This window comes from Dermacentor variabilis, chromosome 9, assembly GCF_050947875.1.
Source record: "Dermacentor variabilis isolate Ectoservices chromosome 9, ASM5094787v1, whole genome shotgun sequence".
NCBI classification, from domain to species: Eukaryota; Metazoa; Arthropoda; class Arachnida; order Ixodida; family Ixodidae; genus Dermacentor; species Dermacentor variabilis.
This window is the reverse complement of record NC_134576.1, coordinates 147,115,853-147,127,026: the sequence shown is the minus strand read 5'-3', so window position 1 is coordinate 147,127,026 and position 11,174 is coordinate 147,115,853. Positions and strand designations below refer to the sequence as shown.

The 11,174-nt window shown below is 43.1% G+C and overlaps 1 protein-coding gene across 2 annotated transcripts in view; it reads left to right on the top strand.

Moving 5' to 3' along the window:
- The window catches only part of LOC142557789 (copine-8-like), a 69,041-nt gene that overhangs the window by 12,251 nt on the left and 45,616 nt on the right, over positions 1-11,174 (top strand). For both annotated transcript variants that reach the window (XM_075669907.1, XM_075669908.1), the window contains exons 5-7: positions 4,207-4,283; positions 7,022-7,053; positions 7,116-7,144. In XM_075669907.1, coding sequence (XP_075526022.1) covers positions 4,207-4,283; positions 7,022-7,053; positions 7,116-7,144 — 138 coding nt within the window. The remainder of the gene's footprint in view (positions 1-4,206; positions 4,284-7,021; positions 7,054-7,115; positions 7,145-11,174) is intronic.

Here is an 11,174-nt window from a genome sequence, read left to right as displayed (position 1 = left end):
CCATCCATCCATCCATCCATCCATCCATCCATCCATCCATCCATCCATCCATCCATCCATCCATCCATCCATCCATCCATCCATCCATCCATCCATCCATCCACCCCTCCCTCCCTCCCTCCCTCCCTCCATCCATCCATCCATCCATCCATCCATCCATCCATCCATCCATCCATCCCTCCCTCCCTCCCTCCGTGTGTTGTGGCCGGTTGCAGCGTGCTTGCTCTGAAGGACTCTGGAGGAATTCCTCGAGTTCCTGTCTCATTGGGAGTCACATACACATACAAAAGGTCTTTGTGGCTTCTTGAGCCAGTCGACGGCAGATGGGCTCTGTGTGACATTGTGCAGCACTTTGGCTCTGTTAGAATACTTGGAAGGAGAAAGTTTTAAATATACCTATTGACATCTAGACTAAGCCAATATAAGTTGGAGAACTTCTTGTGAGGTAGTCCTGCAGATCCAACGATCACCCAACGCCGTCTCAATTTTTGATTGTTGTGAATTGCCTGTCTTTTTATAACTTGGCGAAGGCAATGCAAACAGGGAACACAGATGTCAGTAAAGATTTGGTATCGCTACTTCACTCACCTGATATTTCTGACATGGAAGGGGACGTTGCGTCACTTGATGAAGCTGGAAATCTGGTGCTGGTAGAGGAAACGCTAAACAGTACTCCGGCAGAGCACCGGGCTTATGTGGAGGAAAGGAGTGATGACCGCCTCATCCAGTATATACGACAGGGTATGTCGCGCAGAAATTTTTTACTCGCGACAAATGTGAGGACTGCCATTCTCTTCTTTTGCAGAACTCTAGTGTCAGTAGCAGAGTCTCAAAATTCACGAAATTTGTGACAGGAGAGGATTACTGTATCCCTCCAAGTCGCTTTTTGAAGCACTAAAGAAACTTGAGGGAATATATTTGCAACCTTCTTCAGCAAAGAGGATATTCTGAGCGACAGTATAGTGATTGTCATGATTCTTGTGAAAGCTTTAAATTTGGTTATGCCATAGGCTGCAAATTACATGCTGATGATTTCACATCAGCAGTTGTGCATTTTTATGTCCTAACAAGGCTGCGCTTTTACGTTAAAGGTCCTAATCAGTGAAGAGAAGCACGACAAAAAAAGAAATTGCACTTTAGAGTTAGCTATACTCTTCTTAGCAAGCTGGTGCAACATATGTATGCTGACCCTTCTTTGTCTTTTTTATCTTAATGCACAACTTATTCTGGTGCATTCAAAAAGCTAATTTTGTGAATATAATTAATGGACGGATGGACGGATCCCAAAGCTTTGAATAGTTACCCGTTACATTCAACTGCAAGGTGAAGTTGTTTACAAGCAAGTATCAAGTGTTCAGCTGTTTCCTCCTCCTCTCCACACACCCTGCACAACAAGTCTATCTCCCAGTATCTGGCTCAGTACGTTTTAGTCTGCAGTACACCTGGCGTCAAACAACAATGAGCTTCCCTTAGAGTTATTGTAAATATTTTCTTTGGCTATTTCTTGCTTAAACAACCTGTATGTCTCTAATGCTGATTTGGTTTGCATCTCCATTGTCCACGTAACCCTCTCTGTCTCCTTAACCTTTTTCTTGATGGATGATTCCTTACCTGTCCCCCCACTGCTGCCCAAGTATTTGCTTGACAATTTTCTAGTTTGCTTCCTCCACCTTGTGTCAACATTCCTTGTGTATAAGTAACTGAAAACCTTTCTAGCCCATCACATTTCCCCCATTTTTCTCAATTGCTCCTCAAATGCTGTCTTGCTACTAGCCTCTCTGTCCTCGAAAGAAGACCATTCCAGATCCCCCTGCACCCCAAGATTTGGTGTCTTGCCATGTGCTCCCAGAGCGAGCCTGCCCACACCACGTTGCCTAGTTTCCAACTGTGCCTGGGTCTCTGCTCTCATACATAGAACTGCATTGGCCAAAAGTCCATGTTCGTTCCTACAGCGCCATCTCGTGCTATTTACATGAAGCGCCTCAGTGGCGAGCGCTTCCTGAACACACTGCCCCTATTCTAGTACACTGTAGCATTGCTGGAGGAGGGACTCTTACTTTTTTAGAGGCTGCTCAGATCGAAAAATTCTGATTACTACATATCCACATGCTTTTGAAAGTAACTTCTGCAGATGTAAACAATACCGAGGGAAAGCTTTGCTTTGCGCCATAAAAAACTAGGTCCTTAGGAATCAATTGTCAGTCCCTTTAATTAGTGCTGCTGGATTGTTTTGTTGTGTGTTGTATTGAGAAGCATTAATCACTGGGCTCGTATTGGAGGGGTCAAATGCGTTATGAGAAAAATGAAGTGTGGCTACCTACAGATACAAAAGGTGCTGGTTTATGACTGCCTCATCCTTTGTGTTATGGAGCTGCGAGAGCTGTACTGCACCTTTAATGTAAAGCAATCTTTGCATCATTCCAGGCACTTTGCTGTAGGTAGGTTACCATTTTGCCTCATCTTGGGCTTCTTTAATAAAAAGAAATGTTGGCCGATGGAGGAATTACACCTCTGTCTTCCAGCAGACCAGTATAATCATAAGGCCAAGATTGTACTCATCTTGTGCCAAAGCCAACTGTAGTTATTTTACATGTTTGGCACATGCGTCCCATGCCATTTTTGTGCATTCTTTCCTCAGGGCAGCTAGCACTTTGAGGCTCTGTGTTACACTGCACTGCTTTACGGATCTGCCCACATTGCTCAATTTCTTGTATCAATAACACTACGTAGAGACTGTGCAACATTGTACTGCCCTCATGATTGGCCTGGCTTGAACATGTTTTAACATTGCTTCACTGGAGTACAAATGACATCATTGTTTTATGATGGATAATATGACATAGACTTAAATATGAACAACCGTATAATACTTGGTCGCAGATAATGTCGCAATCTGTGTTTCTCTCATATACACCCGTCCATTACCTATGTAGAAACCAACAATCGGCATGTTGAGGAATCGCTTCGAGGGATCGGAGTAGAAACTGTGCCATCGCTTTTGTACAACCATCGTTGCGACTTTGCAGCTGTCATCACACAAACGTTCACATCACACACCCAAAGGCTCGCCTCACACAAACACACTGTTCCACCTGGTAATTCATTGCTGGACCCCAAGCAATGCATCGATAGCCAGTTTCCTGAAAAATGCTTTTGCATAACATCGACCCCCCCCCCCCCCGGTGTGTGTGATCTGCATAATTCTTTTTATTTACATTGGGTGAAGAGAGTGAGATCCTTACGAAAAGGTGAGGAGTTCAAAGCAAAAAAACAACACAAAGCAAATGGAATTGGAGCCGAATCAGTCACCTCAGCCACAATTTTGTAGCAATGCCTTTCGGCGCATTTTGTGTTCGTGAGTGGCAACGCTGGATGCTTCGCCCAGGGCAGAGAGTCTCTTGACCACTCATGAACGCGAAAAGCGCCGAAAGGCGTTAGCATTGGGAAAAGGTATCGCTACAAAATTGCGGCCTTCTGTTGCTAAAACTGCAGATGAATTGCTTCTTGCCTTCTTGCCACTCCATAGAGATGTCCAATATCAGGTTTCTGGCCAGGACAGGACATGAGACTGATGATGCTGTGAGCCCAATAAATGGTATCAAATTTTGTAGTTTGTAAGTATACATATATGACAGATTTTCTGTATACTTTTCATCCCCATTACACTTAAATGGGACAATAAAAACAAACACTAAATCAGCTTCGAGGGATGCTCAAAACTCTATTTCCTTTAGTTTTGCTGTAGTAGGCTGATTATTAGATGAGAACATGAAAATTAAAGTTAGATTTTCTAAATTTGTTTCTTTAACCCCAGAATTGGGGTACATCAGTGTGTCGTTGCAGATTTCAAAGTATTTCTTTTAGCTATTGTGGCTCAGTAAAAGTTGCTGAAACTGGCTAAGTATTCTTTGCCTCTTTTGGAATACAATGTAATTTATCTTTATCAATAAATATTTAACTAGGCTCGAGGGAATGCTGCTAAAATCGATTATTTAATGGTAACATAGTGTGATAACTGTTTAATTTTTGTCTTTTCTTCCAATTCTCATAGTAATTAAGAGTGGCTTTTTGATGCTGTAGAAGGGTAATTTATGAATACTGGTAAAATAATTTTTTTCTTTCGTGTCCTTTTGGTGCTGTTTGTTATACACTATAAATCAGCCACGCAGCACGCATCATTAATGTGAAGCCGTTCACATGCTGCAGGATTTCCTTGGCCAAGTTAACTGCACGCTGGGAGAAGTCATTGCCTACCAAGGCACCCAAGTCAAGCTCCAGATGTCGTAAGTTCTGATTGAAAACCTGGCCTTGCCTTTGTGTGCACACAGTTTGACGCAAAACATAGTGAATGGACTGCCGAAACAAGCGTTTGTTTAAGCTGCTGGTATGGCAGTCCAGCTAACGTATGAATGATAGTTAGTGAGTGAGTGAAAAATTTATTAAATTTGTCTGGCGATTTTGGCGAATAACAATATTCTATTTCAACAGCATTTTTGGGAGCTTTCTAAAGTAAAACCTTGTTAATTCGGAAAATGAGATAATTCGAACTCATCCTCTGGTCCTGGCAGGCGTATGCACTATTTAATGCAACCAAACTTGTTAATTCGGACGTATTTGGCCACACATCGGTTAACAAGGACAACTCAGAGCTTGGCGAGCACGGAACGCAGCAAATGTGGGACGCAATATTGCTACAACGACGCAAGCGTCCAACCGAAATGTCCGCAGAAATCGCACCAGAAATCGCACGTGAACGACGGAAATGCCGGAATGCTTCGTGCATAGTTGTGCCCTTCATTCTAAGTTGTGCCTTTATAGTCCTCTTGCGTTTACTGCTACGCATAACACCAGGTTGGCCGCCTGCCTTCACAACTTAATGTTTACCCTCCACGATTGCGTCGATAGGGGCCGCGGTTTCGTCCATAGCGGCTGCGGCAAACAGTAGTTTCATTTTGAATTGGTGTACGCCTCGGCCGCGTGCCTTCACAACTGCAAGTTTACCCTCCACCATAGAGTTTCTCATAGAGTTTCATACCATAACTACTTGAGGGAACTCTGGCGCTACTGTCTATGGGAGCTGCAATGAGAGCGGTTGTACCAGCATGGGAATTATAGGAAGTACACGCATTTGCCTAAACTTCGTCCTTTTGGCTTCAAACGGCTTTGTGACTTTGTAAACTCGTCATTTTCAACAATGTACTGCATAATAAATAATTAAATAAACATCATTAAAATTGTCAGACAGCAGAATTTGAACACAGGAACTCTAGCACAGAAGGCTGATAGTGAAACCATTAAGCCACAGACGCTTCTGTTTTTTTTTCTTTATTACCTTCAATACAACACCATGTAAACACGTACAAAGCAGGTCACATGGTGCAGAAAAATAATATTACATTGCACATTCATCGACAAGCGAAGGAAACGCCCTTATGAATTTATCGCGGGCATGCCAGTGCCTTGAGAGGCTTGGCGCATTTAGATTTGGCCACCTGGACAAGCTCAATCGTTGCAATTAATAGCAATTGTGCGTGTTCGTGGCGTCTACTTCACTTCGAAGAGTACAGATTGCGCTGAAACTTGCGACAATAAGATTTATGTAGCGTAATATATACAAAGCCACAAGAACGTCTGAATCCACAAGCACGAAGATCAGACAAATCCATGTACTTCCCATCATTCCCATGGTGGTACAACAACTGCAGCGCCAGAGTTCCCTCTAGTAATGATTGTAGGAAACTCTATGCAGTTTCTCACTGTTACACCTAGAGGGAAATCTGATGCCACCATCTATGGGAGTTCCCTAAGGGGTGCTGTGCCATAATGGGAATGACGGTATATGTGTCCGCGAGGCTTGTGTTGGCTGGGGCTGTAAGAGGCTTTGTCTAAAACCTGAATATAGCTACACAAATTACGCGTTCTTAAAGTAAAATCTTAATAAAATGTTTCCATTCGCATGTATCGCATCTTTATTCACCTACAATACATGAATACAAGAAAATGAATACAATACAAGAAAAGCAAGAACAGACGACAAACTGTTTCAAAGCGAGTGCAAATCTTCTCGTCGGTCCTTCAACTTTTGCCCTTTTTACATGCTGTTTTAGTGGAAAATGAATCATTTTTACAGACAGAACAGTGCTTGCCAGGTGCGTCTTCAACTATAGGTAGCTTGTCCTCTAGAGTCATTATAGTAACTCTATGGTCTTCAAGATGTCCTGGCTCTCCAAGAACGATGCCAATCCGAAGTCACAATATACCGGCACTCCCATTCATACTACAGCGCAGCAGCGCCAGATTTCCCTCTAGGTAATATAAACTAGGTAATAGAAACTCTATGCCCTCCACAATCACGTCGATAGTGTCTGCGGTTTCATCCGTAGCGGCTGCGGCAAACAGCAGTTTCGTTTTGACTCAGTGCAATCACCGCGCATGCAATGTCACAAACACGAGAAGCAGTTGAGGTGAAGAGCGCCGGTTGCTTCTTGACGGATGGACCATCTGTTGGCGACCAGCTCACTGGCGAAAAAGTAATTGGGATGTGCGAGTAGTAGTGAAATGCGTGTCTGGGATGAAGATGCATGCTGCGGTCGCGCTGTGAAGGAAGTCGCGAGGACTTTGCTTCCGCGAGCGCCGATCAGTAGCGAAATGATGAGAATTGCAGCTTCTGCATTGTTTTTGTGTGAAATAGAAATGAGGTTTGCTTATTCATTCAACAAATAGAAGGATGTTGACGTACTAGGCGTTTGTTTATTGTTTTCTTGATATCCTCGATAATCGACATTCAGTTAATTCGGGCATCTTTTTTTGAGGTCCCGTGAAATTCGAATCAACGAGGTTTTACTACATGCATGACATTTCCAGACATTGTTGTAGGTTGTAGTACACTTCTGTAATGATCATCATCATCATATCATTATAAGAAAGATTAAATACAACAATATGCATGAAAATTTGAAGGAGATGAAGCAGCTCTTGAACTGGCTGTTGAAGTCAGGCAATGCTTGCTATCCATGCCCAGGGGACTCCCAGGCAACTGTGGCACCATCTTATGTGAGTCTTCGCAGTAAAGGCCTAGCATTGTGGCCGCTGTATATCCTGTGTCTCCCTTTCAGTGACCGTTGAGGAAGTACTTGACTGTAAGGTAAGAAGACATTGCGCAGCATGTTTTTCACTAAATGAACCGAGGGGAGCACACATTCAGTAATGGGCTCTAATTATTTTTTGGATCTTTGAAGGAAGTTGTTTTTCACACATAATTACTATTAATGCAATTTTACCTTCTTCGGGAGGTTCACCCTGTTGTCTGTCTGTTGTACATATTTAACTTCTTTCATGCCAGCTTGGGTCACTGGGCAGTCTATGGTCTAACGGGTAAAGCATCGCATACCATATCATCATCAAGGCACTCGAAAACAAAGAGCAAGAGAACAGCTCCTTGTCACGAGCGCATGCTACTTTAGTTCTTCAATGAACCTTTCATGTTCGAAGCAGTCACCAATCTCAATCGTTTTAACAATGGTGCCGTGACCAGGATACTACCTCCCCACACACAAGGAAGGTCAGCCTGTAAAAAAGCAGCAGAGAAAGAAACAGCGGTGCAATAGTGGATCGAGTGATGAGACTGAAGTGAAAACCATAAGGGCATCAGAATGGCTGGCTGAAAAGTAAGACGTGATGATTGTTACCCGCCCCAAAATTAGCGAAGAAGTAGTAACAAAGAAAATGAAATCACTTCGCTCCCAGATCATGTAGCTTATCAACACAGCTGAACAGAAAATTAATGAAGGAGCTAACAAAGAACAGTTGCTTACTACTCAGGCGCAGATTAAGGGAATAAGCAAAAGCCTCAAGTGCCCCAGTGAAAATACTGCCGAAGGTGAATATGAAAGAATAATAGAGTATGACATGGAACTAACGATGACCTTGTCTACAATAGATTTCAGAAGTTGAGAGCTTGCACTGTTGGGTTTTAACAACAGAACAAGGCAAGCGGCATCACCAAGTACAGAACAAGACGCAAGGGAACTAGTTAAACTACCTAAGCTGGAAATGACAAAGTTCGGCAAACGAGCTTTGGAGTGGAATCGCTTCTGGGCTCAGTATAAGTCAGCAGTTTACCTCAGTCCTAATATGAGCAAGGGACAAAAGTTCAATTATTTATTAGCATCTCTAACCGGAAAGGCAGCCTCTACTATCGAAGGGCTTGAGTACTCTGCAGATGAAAATTATGATAAATCGATAAAAATACAACAAACAGTGTTCGAAAATCATGAAGAATCAGTGAAGCTAAACCAAAATGAGCTATTGAGCCTATAGAAAGTGAGGTCGGCACAAGAAACTGATGAGCTATGCAAGCTAGTGCAGTGTGCAGATCAACACACTGGCACTCAAATCACTGAAGGTGGAGACCGAGAGTTTTGCGCCGATGTTGTTGACAGCGCTGAAAAGAGCCGTTCAACCGATGTTATCAGTGCAGTTCAAGTCAAAAGAAGCAATGAGAAACAACTCAGCCATTGTAGCTAGCACGCAAAGCAACACAACAGGAAAAGAATGTGAGGAAAAACTTGACAGGCTTATGGCATTTCTGTCAGAGCAAATATCTTGTAGAAAAGAAATACAGCGTGAACAGGAGAGTATATAGTTGTGAAGCCAAGGTATAACAGCAGACAGCATCGAACAACTTCAAGCTTATATAGCTCAGAAAACAGAAGCTGCCTGTTCTGCAAGCAGAACAACCATCATTAAAGGGCCCCTGAAATGGTCCGCACAAATTTTGTAGGTGTGTAGGGCACAGCTAAAGTTAATCATTTCCATCACAATTTGTGTGAAGTGTCTCATATTAAGAGAGCTACGGATGATTACAAGTTACCCGCCTCCATAGCCATGCATTTTCTCCTTAACCTGTTCGCCGAGAGATTGGAGCTAAGCTCCACCTTCACTGGCTCTGAGTCATGATGGCACGTCGTTTCGTCTACTTCCGGATCCCTAGGAGCGAGCACTCGAAGCCTCTCCAACCTCTCCAGCAGCTGCTTTGCAGTCGACCCCAAGCAAGAGCTATTGAAGCAGCGTGCATTGCGAGCATTCTGTATCAGCACCGAACGTGTCCGGTATTCCAGTAACCACAGGAAAGCTGGGTGTTTCGACGGATGGGTGGACATATAAACTCAAGCTGATGAAGCAACCTTAGTGTGGACGTGCATGAGCGGCCTGGTCGGTCTGCACGGTCCAGCCAAAAAAACCTGTTGGCGCAGAGCTTAACTAGCCAAACAAAGAGCTAATATTACTCTAACCAAGTGTAAAACATTTTAAACATTTACAAAAACAGCATGTTAGTGATTACGCTCCTGAAAAAAATTTACAGAAGAAACAAAGAAGAATACACTTCGTTACCGCTACTGTGTTTGGTTTAGCTCTGTGCCACCAGGTGGGTGCACCGTGCAGATAATTCACGTTTGCACTTCTTCTCATCCTGGGAAACGACACGGTCAAGCGGCCAGGGCCTGTCCCCACGCTTGCATTTACCTGGATACTGGACTCGAGAAACACTATTGTGGTAGTAACCCTCCGGTGTAATGTTGTGGCCGCAAACGCGCAAATCCTGGCGCTGATTGGATACCGATAGTCCGATGCACTGCAGCCACTCCACTCGTCTGCTGCCTTGCAGAGGGGCACGATGTCGCAGCTTGACATATTGCCAGTTGCTACATTTGCAGCCCAGAACGCAATGAAGGTGATTCATGGTGCTCACGAAAAGACAGACTGACACTGACCGCGGAGCTCTCGTCAAGACGGAGTGCATTGTAACACAAACAGATGACACTTGCTGTGTGTCAGAAGTGCTTAAGTCTACTGAGAAATTGTTCTTGCGCATTCTCTTGCTGTTACTTTCTTTTTATAAAAACAAATGAACATTCCAACTATTATGAACAACGTTTGTTCACCATGAAGTTGAAAAAATTATCGATGGTGCACCCTGGGCAGCCAATCGGATAGCTTGCCCTACTGACGTCATTAGGGCAATTTACATTAAATGGGTAGGGGTGGCTTTAAATTCAGCTGAGCAGTGTGTTGCGAACGGCAGTGATGTACATTTTTAAAACCTTATAATAAATTATGCGCTTTACATGGATGACTTAGGTGCATCAATTAATGATCAGAAGGACTTACTCTAATGACTCAGTACGTTTGTACAAATTTGCCAAATCATTTCAGGGTCCCTTTAAGCTGAGGACTGTCATCAAAACATTCAGTGAAGGAAAAAGACCATTCTCACCAAAAATAGAGCATGTTTCAGATGCACTTGTCCAAAACACAGCGCAGGTATTTGTAGAGCAAGAGTGAAATGCAAATAACGCAAAGTAGAACATGCTACATCAGTTTGTAAAACATTGTGGCAAGAAAAGGCAAAGCAGGTCACCACACAGCAAGTGGAAGCGACAATGTCTACTCTACATGCGACTGAAAATCTAAAGCATAATTTTGTGCTTTTGCAGTCAGCTGTAGCTTGGATAGGGGGAGAAAAGGGGGACAGACATTCCTGTTTGTTATTCTACAGCGGATGCCACTGGACATTTATTGAAGCTGAATTGGGAAAAGAAATAGGTACGAAGATAATATGACAGGAAAGGCTGACAATTGGTTCATTTGGAGGAGACAAAAAATTCAAAGTAATGAACATTGTGCAAGTAATATAGCAACACGAGAAAACAAATCACCCACAGTGATCAAAGCTCTGCAAGTTGATGTCATATCTCACAGTTATCTACCTGATCCAGATCAGAAACTTAATGAGAAAATGAAACAACTAAAGCTACAAGTGGCGGATGACTGAACTGAGGTGACTGCAACAGGCACCATAGGATTGCTCATCGGCTTATACATGTATTATTATTGAGAGTTCTTCACTTGTAGAACACAAAAAATCAAAAGCAGACTGATGGCTGTTGAGAGAACACTGGGTTGAGTACTGCAACGTCCATCGGAGCAAATGAAAACAAAATTAAATCATGCTTAAAATCAAGCCATCATGGTTCTGAAGGTTGAAGTGGCAGAAACAACACTTGAGCAAAGCGAGAAAGGCTTTGGAGGTTGGAATCAATGGGGGTCACAAAACATAGTTGCGATACGATACTACAGAAGTTGAAATTCTAGAAGAATTCAAGAATAAGATA